Below are 12,387 nucleotides of genomic sequence, written 5' to 3' on the forward strand. Positions count from 1 at the left end.
ATAAAACATGTCTAGATTTGGAGTCTTCAGAATCATGCACCAGATTCCTGGCAAGGTATTGTAAAAGTCATACAGTACATATTTTCCTAACTCTACGTCATCTAACTGCATTATTAGAATCTTAATAAAATTTAGTGTTGAGTGAAAACAAATCCCTAAAGTGTAACCAAATATATTTGCTCAGGCCAGACTTAAGCCTCAGCGGAAGGTTTTGTAAGCTCTTATGGTGGAAGGGATCCTTTTCTTCTTCCTGTTAGCGTCTCAGAGGAGCTGAGTCTAGCGGAGCAGCTGCTAACAGAGGAAGCTGGGAAAGCCAGGCTTGGCTTCTCAAAGGAGCGGCAAGATGAAAGCATGCGAGCCTCCGACACAGGCCTGCAAATGCCAGGCGGATGACCACCATGTCCCTATCCTCAGGCCATGGCATGCATATGGCCAGGGACATACACATAGTAGGCACTTTATAATGATTTGTATAATGAATGAACGAATCCTACAGTGTGGTGGAGTGTAGTGTTGTCCAACTTACTGAACTAAGTTGAACCCTATTATTATTATTATTGGATTAAGAAATTCATTATTTTTGGCCGGGTGTGGTGGCTCATGCCTGTAATCACAGCACTTTGGGAGGCTTAGGCCAGCGGATCACGAGGTCAGGAGATCAAGACCATCCTGGCTAACACAGTGAAACCCCATCTCTACTAAGAATACAAAAAATTAGCTGGGCGAGGTGGCAGGCACCTGTAGTCCCAGCTACTCCGAAGGCTGAGGCAGGAGAATGGCGTGACTCGGGAGGCGGAGCTTGCAGTGAGCAGAGATCGTGCCACTGCACTCCAGCCTGGGCGACAGAGCAAGACTCCGTCCATCTCAAAAAAGAAAAAAAGAAAAAGAAATTCATTATTTTTAATAACACTATTATTGCATTAAGAAATCAATTTCATGGTCATGACATATTTTAATGGAATAGGAAACAACATCATAGAAAATAAAGTGGCATGTCACCCATATTAAAATCGAGTATGAGTTTATGAAACTTCACAGATGTGTGTGTGTTGTGTGTGTGTGTTTCTACTGGATTATGACGTAAAATGTATTTCTGAGCATACCAGTCAAGAAAGATTGTGCACTGTTGGTGGAGTGGCAACTATTTGGGGCCATTTGGGTCAGACAGATCTTGATTCGAATTCCAATGCCACTGTCAGACACTGAGCTTGTTACTTAAATCCATCTGAGCATCACATATGCATATAAAGTCAACCATATAGTTGCGCTCGATGGGAGAGATACAGTGGTGAGTAGGAAATACTCTTGCCCTCAGAGCAACACAAAATATGCCCTTAATAAGTGTCCACTTCTCTGCAACACTTCAGGATCTCTGTGACTGGTTGGTAAGACAGATGTCTGGATAGAAAGAGATCTTGGAGAAGCTCAACACTGCTTGAGGTTCTTCAGGAGCCAAAGGAATCCTAATGTTTTCTTTGCTCTGTCTTCTTTCTCCTTAAGCATGGCAACAACTCATAGGTAGTAAAAGCTGTGATACTCATGCATTTTGAGGGAAATTTGAGAAATATCAATACCCAAAGCTTCTACCGTGGAGCCATTCATGTTATCCAGTCTTTGTTTCCAGAATCATCACAGGACCCTGATGACAGTAGCACCAACTCTCAAACATAAATTTGAGAAAATGAAAAAGTGGCATTGAATATCTACATGGAACTTCAGAAAAACAACACATGCACACACACACACTCATACACACAGATCCATGAGCAATCATAGTAATTTGAACAACAACAAAAACCATGATGTTGAAATTTGGAAGATGTAGCACCTAAGGGTCTAAGAAAGATTAATTTATGCTACCAACAAACGCACATTTAAATTGTGGGGAAAAAACACAGTGGCAACCCAACACTACTCTCTCAAGACACAAAGCAGGCCAGACATGGTGGCTCACGCATGTAATCTCAGCACTTTGGGAGGCCGAGGCAAGCAGATTGCTTGAGGCAAGCAGTTCAAGACCAGCCTGGCCAACATGGTGAAAACCCATCTCTACTAAAAATACAGAAACTATCTGGTCATGATGGCACATGACTATAATTCCAGCCTCTTGGGAGGCTGAGGCAGGAGAATCACTTGAACCTGGCAGGCAGAAGTTGCAGTGAGCTGAGATTGTACCACTGCACTCCAGCTTGGGTGACAGAGTGACACTCTGGCTCAAAAAAAAAAAAAAAAAAAAGACATAAAGCAAGTTTAAATTCCTGTAGTGCCATCCAGATAATCAAGGCTGGAAACTGAGGGGCACATCACAGCTATGTCCCCTCTGTCCACCCCTCCAAGAGCATGCAGAATTTAGTTGACCTAACAGCTGCCAAAATCATGGACCAGCTTCATTTTGGAGTGCTCTACCTGTCAAGAAGCTCTCTCATGGAGGGGTGCAGAACACTCCTAACCTGCATCTCTTGGCAACTCACATGGTGAAAAATTATGAACTAGGCAAGGTTTGTCCTTGGAGTCTACAGCTGACCCTTCTGCACCTGTTCCTTTACTAACAATATCCTCATTCTTACTCTGCCAAGCACACCCTTCCCCACATTAAAATTTACTTTCAAATCATCAAATATCCTTCACTGAGGATTGAACAAGCATGAGTTCAATAGGTTACTTCTCTCAGAAGTATTATACGTTAAATCTGGCTCTCCATATGAAATGGGCGGCTTTATTAGTGAAATTTTTTTTTTTTTTTGTATATTAGCAAGATATTTAGGGTGGCAGTGAGAACAGAGGCCCTTTTCATGGCCCCGAAATAACTACACCATGCAAGAGGCTGACGACATCATGGTGATGATGATGTGCTAGTCAGACTAGACCAGGCCTTAATGATAAGCACGTGCCATCTGTCAAGAAGGGGTGAGAAGTCACCTAAGGTAAAATGAATGCTGATGTAAACAAGGTTTGTCTTCAACATCCCCCCACCTCCTGTTTAAGGATCAGTCTTCTGACTGGGACCCTAGTAGCCTATAGGCTCGAGTCATCAGGGCCATCTAATCGTCCATTCTAGAGCTTCCCTGCATGCAAGCCATTTATCCTCCAGGCCATTCCTCATCTCCTTCTCCTTTTCATCAAATGTATCTGCTATGCGTCCTATTCTATCAATGTTCATTCACTACCAGGTCACATGAAACTGTAATTTGCTCGTCACTGTAAATAGATTTGCAGTATGTAAAATGGAGAGAGTATCTGAAATGAAACAATGACTCTAATGTTGAGACTATCAGCTTCCAGGGAAGCCTAGGGTGGAAAATAACTGGTGGTGATGTCTCTAAGGTTAAGAAGCTATAAGGAATCCCCAAGTCTGTCTGTGTATTTGAGTACTTTCTAATGGTGCAGAGTTAGGCTCTGTTGGAGATATAAAGAGGAAGACATGGCCCCTAGTCCCAGGAGTTTGCAGTCAAGCAGGTGGGATGGTGAATTAGGCCATTCTTGCATTGCTATAAAACAAATACCCACAGCTGGGTAATTTATAAAGAAAAGAGGTTTGATTGGTTCACAGTTCTGCAGGCTTTACAGGAAGAATGGTGCTGGCATCTCCTAGGCTTCTGGGGAGGCCTCAGGACGCTTACAATCACGGCAGAAGGTGAAGTGGAAGCAGGCACGTTATATGGTGAGAACAGGAGCAAGAGAGATGGGGGAAGGAGGTGCCACAGCCTTTTAGACACCCAGATCTTGCCAGAACTCACTATGACGAGGCCAGCCCTAAGAAGATGGCTTTAAATCATTCATCAGAAATCCACTCCCATGATCCAAACACCTCCCACCAGGCCCCACCTCCAACACCGGGGATCAGGATTCCACATGAGGTTTCGAGGAGACAACACCCAAACTATATCAGACGGAGATCTTGGGTGCCAGGCACTTGCATCCACCACTTTAAATTACCTTATTTAATTGCGGTGGTATCATCATCTAATTTTGCAGACAAGGAACCAAGGCTCAGAGGAGTAAACTATTTTTATCCAAGGTGAGTCCCTCTCCAAGGGGCTGACTAGTGCCCCTCTTAGGACAGCAGCGAGTTGGAATAAAATCGGGCATGCCTAAGGTCTTTAAGGAACAGGGGATGCTTACTTCCTTTGCATTCCTTTGGCCGCCTACATAGCATACTTAAGCTCCTTCTGGATAGACTGTGTCCTCTTATTCACATGATGAAATTGTTATATATTTTTAAACAAATAATAAGCGAATAATACATTTTTCTAAAAAGTAACTGATTTTCTCTGGGTTCAGTACAGATAGCCAGCCATGGGAGTCAGAATTTGAACTCAGATCTGGTCTGGTTCTGAAGGCTCTGTTCTTTCCAGCTTTGAGACAAAGGAGCAAATGTGAGAAGCGCCTTTTGCTCACTTCTGCTTGCCAGCAGAATTTCACAAAAGCCCCGGACTGTGAAGATGTGCAGCTCTTTGGAAAGATGCTTTGAAGACGAAACCTTTAATAGGATTAGTGCCTATGCCTCTGTAATCTACAACCGGATGCACTCTTACACCCAAGCCTTGATGGGATTCTGCTGCGATGTAACTTCTGAGCAAATTTGATGTGATTGTGCAGGTCCTGAAACTCCACTTCCTGTCTGTCAGCAGTGGACTGAAATCCTGGGCTGGAGCAGTCTCATAGGATCTCTCTGAAAGGCTGTTCCCAGGCTGTAGGCCTTGGTCTGTAGTCCACAGTAAGACTTCTGAATACAACTAACTTGAATTCTTTAAAAGCTTGACTGTTTTCTTTAGTTGGCATGGCATTCCATACCATTCCAGAAACAGAAGCCAGGGGGATATGTGAAGGAGAGAGTGATGGCGTAGTGTGTGAAGCTGATTAGCTGTTAACTAGCGGAGTTGAGAGAAGGCAGCCGGCCAAATGCCCTGGAGGGGCAAGGAAAAGCTTTTCAGAGAGCTGGGAAGTGGCACTCCAGTGAGGTCTGAAGCCATGAGGGATGACTTATTTATCCCACAGTAGCTAGAAGAAGAGGGGTCTTTCCAGGGAGTGTGACCAGTTTAAGCAAAGGCTTGGGAGCAGGAATAAAAATGTGCTGGGCCGGGCACAGTGGCTCACGCCTGTAATCCCGGCACTTTGGGAGGCCGAGGCGGGCAGATCACGAGGTCAGGAGATCGAGACCATCCTGGCTAACACGGTGAAACCCCGTCTCTACTAAAAATACAAAAATTAGCTGGGCGTGGTGGCGGGTGCCTGTAGTCCCAGCTACTTGGGAGGCTGAGGCAGGAGAATGGCGTAAACCCGGGAGGCGGAGCTTGCAGTGAGCCTAGATCGCGCCACTGCACTCCAGCCTGGGCGACAGAGCAAGACTCCATCTCAAAAAAAAAAAAAAAAAATTGTGCTGAAAGTGGGAAAGGGGATCTGGTTAAGGGACTAAAAGTTATTCCTTGTGGACCACCTTCTCATCACACGCTCTTTGACTTCATTGTAGTTCAATGGAGGGAAAGAGAGTCAAAAGCAGGAGGTAAGCTTCTCTCCAAGCGGACAAGGGCTCAGCAAACCCAGCCTTCCCCACAGTCTTACCTGGAGCTATTGCCTGGGGAAGAGGGTGTTCAGGCCACAGTAGCCCAAGGCTGGGGGCACCTTTGCTCAGAAGCCCCTGTGGTGCTGCTCCTCGTGAGCCTCCTGGGAGGAAGGGCCAGGGAGCCAGGCGGTTCTCCCATCCCCTTCTGGAATCCTGGCCAGTTTCCATGTACATAACCCAGCTTAATCCATAGAAACAGGAGCTGCAAGGCATGTTCTTTCTCTTTTTTTCCTCTCCAAGATACGGAAACCTTTATTTTCTCCCTACACCACAAACCGGTACTGTTAAATAATATTGGATAATTGCACCTGTCGTACTCCCCATATTGTGCTGAGGAAAAATAATTGCTGGTTTTCTGCTTTGCCGTTTAGCTGTGACTCCGTCATTTGACTCGGAGCATGTCATTTTCTCCCATTTTAGACTGTGTACAGTCAAACCCTGTGAAAGGACTCACAGACAGCGGCCCTGCGTGTGTGAGTGGGCGCGGGCCTCATTCAGCAACGATTTCTAATTTATACAGCATTGAAAATCCACAGCTATAAATAAACAGTTCTGACTGGCTTTGCTGCCTACTCAAATGCTTTATTAAAAAAAAAAAAAAAAAGTCACCAGCAACTGCATGAGAAAGGAAAACAAGAATGTCTGGAGGTGGATTCTGGCTTCTGAATCCTGGGCTTGGGAGGGGGAACGCCCCACTTTGGGACCGGCTCAGTGCTCAGCCCCTCCAGTTTTTGGAAGGCCTGGCCTCCTCGCTCCTTGCTCAGCCCCTCACGCTCCCCACGTGTGGGTGCAATGTGTTTGGGGATTACAGTATATGAAACTGGCTTCCTGTTATGACAAGCATTGCAAGTGAGTAGGTGCGGAGGAACTGAAAATAGCTTAAGAAATGTAGGACCCTTCTGGGGAGAGAATGGGGTTAAGGCATTGTTTAGGCAACAAGACAAGTCTTCTACCCAAATTCAGAATTGGTTTCAAATGTGAGACAGCAACACTGGAACAGAAGCATGAGTATAGGCCAGTCCCTGGGGTAGTGGTGGCAGTGTCCTTCCTCCTCCTGTCATGGGGACAGTTTCCACCAATTTGGGATCTCTTGACCACCTTCTTTTGTCCAGCTCTGCAAGATGTGGACACGTTTTTGTTTTGTTTTTTAAATAAAGGTTTTTGGATGACCCGGTACTGCTTTGCTCTGTGAGAAAGAGGAAGGAAACTGGGCTCAGGAATCAACTATCTGTCTGACCTTGGAGTTGTCATTTCCCTGCTCTGAACGAGAGGTGTGCTGGGGCCAGTCTGCGCAGGCTCTCGAGGACTGAGTGGCTGTGCACATCTCTTCCCAACTCTACATTCAGCAGCATGCTGCCAGCTTGAAAAAGGCCATGGTGAGAGTGTTTACACCATGGAAATGAGCACACAGGATCAATCAGAGCCTGACATCTTTTCCCCAGAGAGCTGGTTGTTAAACATTTCCCAGCACACCACCATCAGAAACTCAGTTTGCTCATTTGTAAAATGAGAACGTAACTCATCTCCTACTTACGAAGTTTCCGTGGGCTAAAATAAGTGAGAGTGGTGATAAATTACTTGACACTATATAAATATTGCTGGAATCATCATGTGGTTGCTATAGTTGTCATTTTCTACTAAGGGCCTAACATAGTGCTATGTAATTTGCAAATACCATGTACCTTACTGTAAACATTTAATCAGTGTGTTATTGTTTTGTTGTTGATCCTTTCTTAAGCCACTGCAGCACCCAGCATGCTCTTGTGTGCTTAGGTATGTGCTCAATGGGAAATGGTTCCGAGACATTTCTAGTGTTGGAAGAGACACTACACAATGGCCAGGCATGCTGCGATCAAGGTTTAATTTGGCCCTAGGCCCAGTAAATCCACAAATAGAAACGTGCAGGCTCCTCCCCACCAAAAGCTTACTGTGACTGCGAGTGTACGAAGCCCGAGTCACCTTTGGGGTGTGGAAAATTTGGGTGATCCCCCGAGGGCCTCACGTTTGGGGAATTTCCACTGTGGCAACTGCTTCTGAGCTCCTGCTGAGACCAGGTGCTTGGAGCAGTGAAGAGGCTGCAGTAGATGTGGGGAAAGAGGTGGTATTCCCAGCTCCATCTGGAAAAGACTTGAGGCCCATATTAACAGAACAGTAGAAAAAGAAGTGGGGATTAAGCAGGTTTCTTGGTGCCTGTCCTGGTCTTCCCTTGGGCTGCCTTCCTCCCTGAGATATTCTGTCCTCTTCTGTAACCCTTCAAGACCACTCTTGCTCATTTTTACCAAAATTTTCCTATATAGTGTTAGGTTGGGAAGTCCAAGTGCAATTTTCTTCAGTGTCCACACCCCAACCCATATAAGCCTAGTGACATACTAGTAGACTCAAATATGTTTACCCACCAATAGACATTTGCCATTTGTGCCAGGAAAATAACACTAGGAAAATCACAGGAGGGATCATGAATCCTTGTTAAGCATCTGAAAATCAGCTTTGTTAAACCACACACTAATTCAGAAAAGTGCTTTGTAGCAAAGCAATCTCAACAGCTCTCACAATTCTATCACTTCCCATCCAGATTCTTCTGTAAGTAAAAGTATTAACACACTGTTTATTTGATGAATTAATCTTCCCATCCAGATTCTTCTGTAAGTAAAAGTATTAACACACTGTTTATTTGATGAATTAATCAATGTTCAAATGGAAGAGGTTTTGACAATGTCACTAATACCTGCCCTGAATGCTTGCTTAGAGAAACAGATTTCCCAGTATTTTTTATAACTTACTTTCCCATTGTCTCCAATTAATTTGCTATTATCTCAAGTAGACAGACAATTTCAGTAGTAGTAGCCATCACCCTACATTTTTAGATCATTGAAAAAAATGGATGAGCAATCGATGAAAATAACTAGCTTACTGAAATGCTTGGTTTTTAAAGGAAAGTTGGGATTATTTAAAAAAAAAAAAAAAAAAAAAAAAAAAGGCCCAGGACTGGTAGCTAGGAGATCTGGGAGACAGAAGCCATTGCCTTGGTTCTGACACTAAGTAACCCTTTTGCCTTGTGCAGGTAACTTCTCATCTAGGTCCTCAGCATCCTCCTCTGTAAACTTAAGAGTTTAAATGACTCTAAGTTCCTCTCTCTCTCTCTCTAGATGTTCTGTAACACCAAGTTTATGTGAGTTTCTTTGGCTAGGCTTTAACCAGAGACCATCCTCCATGAAGGTCAAAGGTAATCAATTCTGAGATGGCAGGAGTTGTTTCTGGCATGTGCAGTCAACCTTTCAAAAAACCAAGAGTTCTCAAGTTAAGCTACCTTCATGAACTTCTTATTAAATTTAAGTATCACTCTCTGTCCCTCCTGCTTTCCTACGTTGCTCCACCACCTCCCTCCATCAGGAAAAAAAAAAAAAAAAAAAAAAAAGATGAGAAAAATCTCTTGTGTTTTCTTCCTTCTTGGTTCTTGGAAAACGGTGTGCAATCACTTCCTCTTGTTCCGTGGCTGCCTCATGTCACCTGTGCAAACAAGAACAGAGACAGACCTCAGGCTTCAGGCTTTCCCTAATGGGTATTTTTGCTGTGGGTAAAGATTCACTCTGATTTGGGGCAGTGGAAAGTCGAACACACTTTTCCCAAGGTGACAAGATACAGTTTAGGGAGTTATGAAAAATAGTTGCCACGACGACAGGGGCAGAGAACAACTCTGCCGTCCTCCCTCAATGCTGGGTTCACAGTTAGCCAGGCACCCATGATGCTGTTTGCCTTCAGGTGCTCTGCATAGCTAAGAGGAGGCATATTGCTGTGGCTCTGAGTGAGTGTTTGCAGGCTACACACAATCCATCAGCAAACTTTGAGACTTTGCAGATGGAGATGAAGAGACCACATCAAATTAGAGAGGAAATAGAAGGGTGGATGTTCACCTAATTGGGGTCATTCTGTGACCTCTTAGCAAATGAATTCATCAGCCTGGTGGAAAAGTACTGGCATATGGATTAGATTTGAGTAAGCTTATTACAGGGGCATTATTCTACTGAAATTATAGCATTAGATTTGTAGAATGACTTCTATTCAGCCAACAAGTTGGTACTCCATATTTAATGATCATAAATCTTTGTGTAAGCTCTGCAATCTACGAAATTTCATTAGCTCATTATCCTTTGCGCTTGTTGCCAAATACTATCAATCCTACTTTAAAAACTTATCCATTCCAGAACTTATAGCCCTGGTAGTTCCGGCTTGATATTCCTGCAGCAAATCCATGCTCCTAATTCCACAATTCACCCTTCAGACCTTGCCACCTTCATCAATTCTATCCTTAACAGTAAACACTAGATATCTTATACTAATTCCATTCTGCTGGAACTCCACTTCTTAAAGGCTATCGTGACTGGTGACTTTTGAAGTCCTGTTTGTGGACCCTTAATCACATTGATTTCCTAGGATGGCCACCTCTTGGTCACGCAGTCCCCATGGCTATCCTTGTGTTCATCTCATGCAACATTTTCAAGATCAAAGCTCTCTCTTCTTCGTCTGCTTCTCATCAATCTAGACTACCCAGTCATCAGCCAACACTTATTGTTTATCAAACTTTATGGGTTTCACATTGCTTTCATTTTTCATTGGTGTGTCTACTTTTTTCTCTTCTGTTTTTCTTTTTCTTTTCTTTTCTTTTTTTTTTTTTTTTTGAGACAAGGTCTTTGCCCAGGCTGGAATATGGTGGCACAATCTCAGCTCACTGCGGCCTTGAACTCCTGGGCTGGAGTCCTCCAACCTCAGTCTCCTGACTAGTTGGGACTATAGGTACACACCACCATGCCCAGCTTTTTTTGTTTGTTTTTTGTTTTGCTTTTTTATTAGATACAGGGTCTCACTATGTTGCTCAGGATGATCTTGAACTCCTGGCCTCACCACGAGAGATCCTCCCATCTCAGCCTCCCAGAGTGCTAGGATTACAGGCAAGAGCCACCACCCTCGGCCTTATTTCGGCCTTATTTTGATGTGAATTCTCTCCTCCCTAATTAGGCCTTCTCTACATTAGGTCTATAAGTACAAGCACAGTACCACCTCTTTCTGTAGAGTATACTCTGGGCCTTTAATGAATTCTTTTTTAATTAAATAACCAGCTTACATACAACAGGGACAATATAAACTTGGTCAATATAAACTTCTCAAATTTCTACCCCCTAGAGTCATTCTGAGGGTTCCTAAAACTTTCTTTCATCCGTGTTGTTTACCAATCCTCAGGCCCTCAAGCCTAATTATAATCATAACCTCAGTCCTTCCACCTCAGGTGTCAAGGGCTGAAGTCTCCCTTCTCTGTTTAAGAAATGCAACAGAACCCGAAGGTCTGGAGAAAGGCCACCCAGGAGCAGACGTGGCAGTGTGAAGCTCTGCTAGGGGAGGAGAGCAGGTGGCTCCTTCCATTGACTTAGAGTCCTCTGTCCAAAACCAAGTAGCTAGGAGGAACACTAAGAAATGTCCACATACCCATCCACATGCTAGAGAGAAGGGACTGTCCCCAAATGGATCTCTGTGGTCCTCCCAAAGTCATTTTATTCTGGAGGGACTCACACGGTGTGAACATTGCAAAAATCATGTTTCTTTTTGCTTCTAGCAGCTGGGAATGGCGAGTAGGGTCTTAAGTCTTGAATTCTTACAGAGCTAAGCAGTTTCTAGGCTTCTTTAAGTCTTCGGAATGTACCTCTGATGGTGTTTTTTTTTTTTGTTTTTTGAGACAGGGTCTTGCTGTCACCAGGCTGGAATGCAGTGGTATGACCTCGGCTCACTGAAACCTCCACTTCCCAGATTGAAGCATTTCTGCCACCTCTCAGCCTCCCGAGTAGCTGGGACTACAGATGTACGTCACCACACCTAGCTTTTTTTTTTGTTGTTGTTGTTGTATTTTTAGTAGAGACAGAGTTTCACCATGTTATCCAGGCTGCTCTTGAACTCCTGAGCTCAAGTGATCCACCCACCTCGGCCTCCCAAAGTACTGGGATTACAGGTGTGAGCCACTGCGCCCGGCCCTCTGACCATGTTTCTATAATACATAGCTGGAAATGAGGAAACTGTTGACTTAACAATAGATCATATATCTTACCCAAACCAAATTCGCAAAATGGATTTTAAGTTGTAATTGGAAAATTATGCTTATTATAAAGATTTTCTTGATTGAGAAGCATTTTTCCCAGTCAAAAGTATCCTAGTTGGCAGACAGTAAGTTAGATTCACCCTAATTTGTTTTATTCCTTTATCCTCTATCAGATAGTACCAAGGGCTAGAAATATTTTTATAACCCTGATATTTCGCCTGATATTCTTGACCACTGGGTGCTTGGCTGGTGACTTCCAATCAGGCCACTGGAAGCAGAGATTCCAGCTGTGTCTCAGTATTTCAGAAGCAGAGATTCCAACAGATTCTAGCTTCCATCTTTGCAAGATCTGAACATTTTCTGCAGGCATGACCAAGAAACTATTGTTTCAATCAACATCACCGTAGGTACCAAATATAATTACATACCTTATTATTCCAATAGTTAGAACTCAGGATAAATAAAAACACAGTATTCCCAAAGATTGACACCTATGTATCTATAATCAGGAAAATGAATGCCAGGAATTGAAAATTTGAAGAACATTTGCCTGGTTTCAGTGGCCTGACTCAGAAAAGGGCAAGAAGGTTGATTAGCAGGTGTTAGAGAAATGAGGTCTGAGCACTGATAATCCTATGTTCACACTGCAGAAGTCCAGGGAGGAGAGGGAGCTGAGGGCTGGCTGGAGAAACCCCTGTGGGAAACAGGCTGAGGAAGAGGGAGGAATGGTAATCCAGAGCGG

The 12,387-nt window shown here is 43.9% G+C and overlaps 1 protein-coding gene and 1 non-coding gene across 6 annotated transcripts in view; one reads left to right on the forward strand and one right to left on the reverse strand.

The window, feature by feature from the left end:
• The first annotated feature begins 4,011 nt into the window (after nt 1-4,011).
• LOC117088881 lies at nt 4,012-4,153 on the forward strand. Its single transcript, XR_004439398.1, has one exon. It is a non-coding gene; the product is annotated as a small nucleolar RNA SNORA67 (small nucleolar RNA).
• Nucleotides 4,154-8,142: 3,989 nt separating this feature from the next.
• The window catches only part of ADTRP (androgen dependent TFPI regulating protein), a 92,678-nt gene continuing 88,433 nt past the window's right edge, over nt 8,143-12,387 (reverse strand). For all 5 annotated transcript variants that reach the window (XM_033216227.1, XM_033216225.1, XM_033216224.1 and 2 more), the window contains one exon: nt 8,143-9,070. In XM_033216227.1, coding sequence (XP_033072118.1) covers nt 9,036-9,070 — 35 coding nt within the window. In that variant the 3' untranslated portion in view covers nt 8,143-9,035. The remainder of the gene's footprint in view (nt 9,071-12,387) is intronic.

Source organism: Trachypithecus francoisi, unplaced genomic scaffold (assembly GCF_009764315.1).
Source record: "Trachypithecus francoisi isolate TF-2019V2 unplaced genomic scaffold, Tfra_2.0 Lachesis_group10, whole genome shotgun sequence".
Classification (NCBI taxonomy): domain Eukaryota; kingdom Metazoa; phylum Chordata; class Mammalia; order Primates; family Cercopithecidae; genus Trachypithecus; species Trachypithecus francoisi.